This window comes from Corylus avellana, chromosome ca1 (assembly GCF_901000735.1).
Source record: "Corylus avellana chromosome ca1, CavTom2PMs-1.0".
In the NCBI taxonomy this organism is placed as follows: domain Eukaryota; kingdom Viridiplantae; phylum Streptophyta; class Magnoliopsida; order Fagales; family Betulaceae; genus Corylus; species Corylus avellana.
Window position 1 is genome coordinate 7,259,072 of NC_081541.1, and position 7,643 is coordinate 7,266,714.

Genomic DNA, 7,643 nt, shown 5'->3' on the forward strand with positions numbered 1-7,643 from the left:
TAAGTATTCTGTTTTTTCTGCATATGTTAATATAGCTTCTCATTCAAAACAGAAAAATAAATCTTGGATTATCGACACTGGAGCAACTGATCACATGATCAGTTGTTCATCTATGTTTACCACCATCACTGCTACTGTATCCACTCATGTTAAACTACCTAATGGTTCCATAGCTACTGTCACACACATTGGTACTGTTACAATTTCAGAAACTCTTACACTAACTGGAGTTTTGTGTGTTCCTTCTTTCACTTTCAATTTGATTTCAGCTAGTAAACTCATAAAGTCTTTACATTGTTGCCTTATATTTCTTGCTGGATATTGTTTTATACAGAGTTTACACAATTGGAGAACGATTGGGGTGGGTGAAGAAGTTGCTGGTTTGTTCTATTTGATGCAAGCAAACAAGGTTTCAGCCAATGCATCTGTTTCAGTTCCTTGTATTCCTTCTTTTGTCAAACATTTGTCTTTTAATTCCATAAAGGACCCCTCATGTGATCTGTGGCATTACAGATTGGGGCATCCTTCTCGGTCTAGAATAAGGTTGATACAAAATATTGTTCCCTCTATTTCTTGTAAACAAGATTCGATTTGTCCAATTTGTCCATTGGCTAAACAACACAAATTACCATTTCATGTTAGTAGTTCTTTTTCAAAGTCTGCTTTTGATTTACTTCATTGTGATGTATGGGGTCCTATGGCCACCAATTCCCTTAATGGATCCAGATTTTTTCTCACCATTGTAGATGATTACACACGGTTCACTTGGGTCCATTTGATGCAACATAAGTCTCAAACTTCTTCCATCATACAATCCTTTTCTAATATGGTTCAAACTCAGTTTCAAACTAAAATCAAATGCATCAGATCCGACAATGGTACTGAATTTCACATGAGAGACTTCTTTTCTGCCCAAGGCATTATTCATCAACTAAGTTGTGTAGAAACCCCACAACAAAATTCTGTGGTTGAAAGAAAACATCAACATCTTTTGAATGTAGCTAGATCCTTAAGATTTCAGTCCAACCTTCCTTTACCTTTTTGGGCAGATTGTGTTTTAACTGCAGCTCATATTATCAATAGAATTCCAACACCCCTTCTATCCAATAAATCTTCACATGAACTATTATTTTCTGTTGTGCCATCTTATTCACACCTCAAAGTGTTTGGATGTTTAGCTTATGTTTCAACTTTGTCTAGAAATAGAACAAAGTTTGATCCAAGAGCTACACCTTGCATTTTCATAGGTTATCCATATGGCATGAAAGGACATAAGTTTTATAATCTTCATACTCATTCTGTTTTCATTTCTCGAAATGCCATATTTCATGAAACCATATTTCCTTATTCTTCTTCTCTAGGTCATTCCTCACCTTCAATGCATATGCATGATACTGTTTCCCCTTCTATTTCTTTTCCAATGCCTCCTGACACAGAATTCTTTGATTCCATACCATCAAACATCCAACCACCTCCTATTGTTCCATCACCAAACCACAATTCTGCAGATACATTATCTTCCCATTCTGATTCTGCAGATATCATTTTACCTATTCATTCTAAATCTGCAGAAATCTTCACTTCTCCTTCTGCAGACACAACTTCACATTCTGATTCTGCAAACAACTCATTTTCTCCTTCTGCAGACACCATTTTCCAGGTTCCTAGTTCTGCATCTTCTCCTATTCTTAGAAGGTCAGATAGGATCAAACACAAACCTAGTTACTTGCAAGATTATCATTGTAAACTGGTTTCTACTTGTTCACCTCAATCGGCTTCAAATGTTGACAACTCAGGTAAACCTTATCCATTGTCCAATTTCATTTCTTATGATAACTTGTCTTCTTCTCATAAGCATTTCTGTCTTTCCATTTCATCTCAACCTGAGCCTAAATTTTATCATCAAGCTGTTAAGAATCCACTTTGGTGTGAGGCTATGAAAGCTGAGATTAAGGCTTTGGAGGAAAATAAAACTTGGGTAGTCACTGATTTGCCTTCTGATAAACATCCCATTGGTTGCAAATGGGTTTATAAGGTGAAGTACAAATCTGATGGAAGCATTGAAAGATACAAGGCTAGGTTGGTAGCCAAAGGGTATACTCAATGTGAAGGGTTGGATTTTCATGAGACCTTTTCACCTGTTGCTAAGATGACTACGGTTAGATGTTTTCTGGCACTTGCTGCAGCAAAGGATTGGGTTTTACATCAATTAGATGTCAACAATGCATTTTTGCATGGGGATTTAGATGAAGAAGTGTACATGTCTATGCCTCCTGGTTTTGGCACTAAGGGGGAGACAAAGGTTTGTAGATTAACTAAATCCTTGTATGGATTGAAGCAGGCCTCTAGACAATGGTTTTCAAAATTTTCCACTGCATTGATTCAGCTTGGTTTTACACAGTCCAAGGCAGATTACTCCCTGTTCACTCAACTCAAAGGATCTTCCTTTATTGCTTTGTTAGTTTATGTTGATGATGTAGCTATTGCAAGCAATGATCCACAGGCAGTGTCCTCTTTCATCTCTCTTTTGAATGAGAGATTTAAGTTGAAGGATTTAGGGCCTTTAAAATACTTTCTCGGTCTTGAAATAGCTAGGTCTATAGAAGGACTTTCTCTTTGTCAACGAAAGTATGCTCTTGAAATCCTAGAGGATTCAGGTTTATTGGCTGCTAAACCTGTTAAATTTCCTACGGAACAAAATTTGAAACTCTCAAAGGATGAAGGTGATCTCCTTTCAGATTCCACAAGCTACAGAAGGTTAGTTGGCAGGCTACTTTATTTGACAATTACAAGACCAGACTTAGCTTTCTCAGTTCAAATATTGAGTCAGTTTATGGACAAGCCACGGCAACCTCATCTAGATGCTGCTCATCGAGTCCTGAGATACTTGAAAAATTCTCCTGCTCAAGGCCTTCTTTTCTCTGCCAAATCAGATTTTCATCTTAAGGCTTTTTCAGATTCAGATTGGGCAGGTTGTTTAGATACTAGAAGGTCTATCACTGGTTTTTGTGTGTTTCTTGGTGATTCACTTGTGTCTTGGAAGTCTAAGAAACAGCACACAGTGTCAAGATCATCTGCTGAGGCAGAATATCGAGCTCTTGCTTCCACATGTTGTGAGTTGATGTGGCTGACTTCTCTTCTCAAGGATTTCAGAATTCCTCATCCACAGGCTGCTCTTTTGTTTTGTGACAGCCAATCCGCTCTTCATATTGCTGCAAATCCGGTTTATCATGAAAGGACCAAGCACATCGAAATTGATTGTCATCTCGTTCGTGAGCAAATACAACTTGGACTCATTCGCACTCTTCATGTTAATTCCCATAATCAACTAGCTGATATCTTTACTAAAAGCCTTGGTTTCAAGGACTTTTACAGATTGCTGTCCAAGATGTTTGTAAAGGATATTTATCATCCTTCACATCCATCTTGAGGGGGAGTTTTAACACGTGTATAAACTAAATAAACTAGCTTTTCTGTTGAGTAAGTTAGTTAGTTTTTAAGTTCAAGTTGTTAAACTGTTTTCACAGTTTCAGTTGCTTCATTGGTAGCTTGTATATAAGCTTTCTTGCTTCTGCTTGTAATTCATGCGAGTTTATTATGATAATGAAGAACTTCTCTTCTTCTTTGCTCCATCTACTTGCTTCTTCTTTCTTCTTCTCCTTCTGTTCTTCTTCCACATACAACATGCTCTGTTTTCCTCTTGATTCTATTCATTCTTGAATAGTTTGACATGGTATCAGAGCCTAACCCAATTAATTGGCTGTGGCCCACCGTCACCCATTGTCGCACGTGTTGGCTTGGATGTCCTCCCGGCACACGTGAGGGGGCGTGTTGGAAGTCCCACATTGCCTGGGTATTAAGGAGATTGTCCATTTATAAGGTGAGGGGAAACCTCAACCCTTGAGCTAGCTTTTGGGTTGAGTTAGGCCCAAAACTCATTTCTAACAGATTCTTTGAGAGCTGAATAATTGAATGATACTAATAACTCCATTCATATTATGTACATTTCCCCAAAACTTTAACCTATGAACAATATATGCCTTCCATGAACAACACACAACGAGTAGATGAGAAGAAAATGAAATTTCAAAGTACACTCATTTGTCTGAAGGAGTGTTAAACATATTCTTATCCCTACTCGAAAGCATAGCAGCACGGAGAAGAAATTTAGCTACTGATATTAGGTGTAGTAGACCTACTGGTCCAATTAGTGTTCACAGAAATTGGTGAAGGTGGCAGCTGTTTAGTCTTCAACAACCCAACCTCATCAGATTCCGGCGAAATTGGTGGCTTTACATTCATGATCACAACATCATCATCAAATCCCTTCTCTTGATCCTCTGGCGCATCATTACCACTTTGAATCTGCTTCAAAGTCTCCAAGACCTCATCCATGCTAGGTCTTGTTTCCTTGTCCTGTTGTATGCATTGAAAAGCCAACTGTGCCACCAAAATGGTCATCCTTTCAACTTCTTTATCCGACTCAAATCCAAGATGTGGGTCGATCAACTCATGGAATGCGGATTTTTCAATCTTGTTTATGGCCAAGTTAGCCAAGTTAATCTCATGACTATGCCTAGCTATATCAACAGCCGGCAGAGATGATATGAGCTCGATTAGAACAACCCCAAAGCTGTATACATCACTCTTAGTAGTAAGCTGATAACATTGATGATATTCTGGGTCAACATAGCCTGGAGTTCCCTGAGGAGCTGTTGAGACATGGCTGACATCATTGGGGAACAGCCGAGAAAGCCCGAAATCTGCAACTTTGACGCAAAAATTGTTGTCGAGGAGAATGTTGTTAGTCTTCACATCGCGATGTATGATTTCAGAAGCATGGAGGTAAGCCAATACAGTAGCAGTTTCTATGGCAATGTTCATACGAGTCGGCCATGTGAGTGAACCCGGCGTCGCTCGTTCTCCATGAATATGGTCGGCAACAGTGCCATTGGGAATATATTCATATACAAGAAGAAGTTGACGGCTGCGGTGTGAGGTGCAGCCATAAAGAGAGACTAGATTTTTGTGGCGCAAGCGGGTGAGGATTTCAACTTCATTCATGAACTGTGCTACTCGTCTGTAGTTGTGCTCGTATAGGCGCTTGACTGCAACCTCCCGCCCATCACGGAGTTTGCCTAATTAAGAGAATTAGCCCATGTATCAAGATGCATGCCAAGTCTCTGTTTCTTTCTTTAATTTTATGTTGTTATTTTTTTTGCGCTTTTGCTTAGAAAGTTTAAACTATAATTTAGGTGAGGATGAAAGTGAAGTAATATTGTGTTTATCATCTTACCATAGTAGACAATTCCAAAGCCTCCATCTCCAAGTTCTTTTTCAGTATCAAAATTATTGGTCGCTTCTTCAAGTTCGCTGTAGGAGTAAACAGGAACTCCATAGTGGAGACTCCCCCCTTCCAGGTCTGATCTTGAGGATGGATCTGAATTAGCATTCTTCGCCAGCATGTTTGAAGAAGCATATTTTTTCTTGTAATGATGCCGGCTAATGAAGAAAACGCAAATTATTATGAGGATGGCTGGACATCCGACACCTAAAGCAGAGTAAAGGTAGGAATTAAGCGTCAACTGACAAGCAGCAATGGAGGAAATTCATCAGACGGAAAAATTTTCTATTAAAGGTCACACAATAGAACTTATGCATGCAAGACAGAAGTTCGAAAAATTGACTTCTTCTTTACAAGTGTTGTGATAGTATCCTAATCATTCACTTTTTGCATTTGAAGGCACTAGGCCCTGGCCATCATCTAGGATTAAGCCGTGGACAAAAAGGAGCCATTAGATGGCAGATGGAAAAATTGCCGTTGCATGAAAATAACAAAATTAGTGCTCTAAAGCTTTGATAACTAGCCATGCGCATTGGAGGGGAAAATAAAAATGGCTTGCAACTAGCTACTTAGATGTGATGAGTAACATAAATATTACTTTATTATGGAATAATTTTATTCCCATTGGCTGTCCAATCACAAGTGAATAACAAATTTCAACAAGAAATTTGATTGAAGACGTATCTCACCAAATCCTATCGCCATTTTGGTTTTTTTGCTTCCTGCAACAACAGAAGATGCAAACATAAAAGATGTTAGTTTGAACAATGAGGAATGAAGTGAATCACTAATTTGGCAGACTTTGATTAATCCCTAACAGGGTTAATAAGAAAGAAATGTCAAAACCAGCTCATATGTATCTCATATGGGTTCCATTGCAACAGAGTTATTACGTTTACTCATAATCTAGATTTGACACTCATCCAAATCAGCTAAAGCTATCGCTTTATTGGAGGGGATTATGGCATGGAACAGAAATAGTAGCAGCACATGTATTAGGAATAAATACAACGTAAAAGGAAAAAGAGATTTGTATGCATTTTCATGAATGTATATGTGTCCTCCAAATATTGTTGTGTTATTCCTATGTTTATATACCTTTCTCCGCACCCAGACAATCATGTTCCCCCTTGTCGTTGGGCTTACAATGACCTCTTCTTCGATAACATCGGTAACATGCATCAAAGACAAGCGGTTTAATGTCTGTTGGAAGTCTCACATTGCCTGGGTATTAAGGAGATTGGCCATTTATATGGGTGAGAGGAAACTTCAACTCTTGAGCTAGCTTTTGAGTTGAGTTAGGCCCAAGATCCATTTCTAATATGGTATCAGAGCCTAGCCCAATTGGCTGTGGCCCACCGTCACCCATTGTCGCATGTGTTGGCTTGGATGTTTTCTCGCCACACGTGAGGGGGCGTGTTAGAAGTCTCACATTGTCTGGGTATTAAGGAGATTGATCATTTATAAAGGTGAGAGGAAACCTCAACTCTTGAGCTAACTTCTGTGTTGAGTTAGGCCCAAGAGCCATTTCTAATAAGGTCGAACTCAACGGCTAAAAGTCCAACCGGGTTACCATCAACTGCCACAGGATTTGAATTCAGATTCTTTGGGAGCTGAATAATTGAACATCCAGAGAGAGAGAACTTGGAAAACTATCGCTTGAATTACTATAGTAGATATTATAGCCATCGCAGCTCATATTTTTAAAATCTGTAGGGGGAGAAATATCGAGGGTGTGTTTGCATTTGAAAAAGGTCTGCTTGGGGAAAAATTCAAGAGAGACGAACGAATAGCTGGTAATAGTCAGATTGGTTAAGGATTCGCATTCAAAGGATGCAGAGTGCTGCTCCCCAATCCGTTCATCTTTGATACGTATGGTGGTTTTATCCTGAGAGATGCTTAAAAATTCATATGGTTTTCCACCGTCCTTCAAATGGATCTTCAAATTCAGAACCCGACAATCTACTGTGAAAACACCGCATTCTGGGTTTTCCTCCTTGGTGAATGGAAAGCCAATCGAGCCCAGATGTCCACAGGGAAAGGGTGGACATTTTTGGCTGTATCTCACTTCTTCTTCAGCAGAGTGAAGCGGCAGGAGATGTTAGAGAGCAAAGAAAACGAACAGAAAGACGGAAGCCATCCCGAAAATCCCAATTAAACGGCAAAAACAAAGAACACCACCAACAACTGGTTGCTCTAAATTGAAGTAACTTCTTTCCTTGTTTCTTCACTATATAACACTTAGTTAATCAGTTTAACACGGTAGTTGACTTGGAAATTGGATATGGAAGACTTGTTT

The 7,643-nt window shown here is 39.1% G+C and overlaps 1 protein-coding gene across 1 annotated transcript; it reads right to left on the reverse strand.

Annotated features, from left to right (window-relative positions):
* Nucleotides 1–4,109: 4,109 nt before the first annotated feature.
* On the reverse strand, nt 4,110–6,526 carry LOC132173846 (LEAF RUST 10 DISEASE-RESISTANCE LOCUS RECEPTOR-LIKE PROTEIN KINASE-like 1.1). The gene is made up of 3 exons (XM_059585525.1): nt 6,443–6,526; nt 5,297–5,585; nt 4,110–5,138 (listed from the first exon to the last, which is right to left on the reverse strand). The coding sequence occupies exons 1-3, from the start codon at nt 6,524–6,526 to the stop codon at nt 4,168–4,170; spliced, it is 1,344 nt and encodes a 447-aa protein (XP_059441508.1). The 3' UTR covers nt 4,110–4,167.
* Nucleotides 6,527–7,643: the final 1,117 nt, after the last annotated feature.

Bases quoted from the DNA above. Each gene is read 5' to 3' on its own strand.
- LOC132173846 (XM_059585525.1), bottom strand. From the start codon at position 6,526: ATGCATGTTACCGATGTTATCGAAGAAGAGGTCATTGTAAGCCCAACG. The intron at 5,586-6,442 runs GTATATAAACAT...GCTGCTTGTCAG, and splicing joins TTGTCTGGGTGCGGAGAAAG to TTGACGCTTAATTCCTACCT. The intron at 5,139-5,296 runs GTAAGATGATAA...TCTCTTAATTAG, and splicing joins CTTTGGAATTGTCTACTATG to GCAAACTCCGTGATGGGCGG.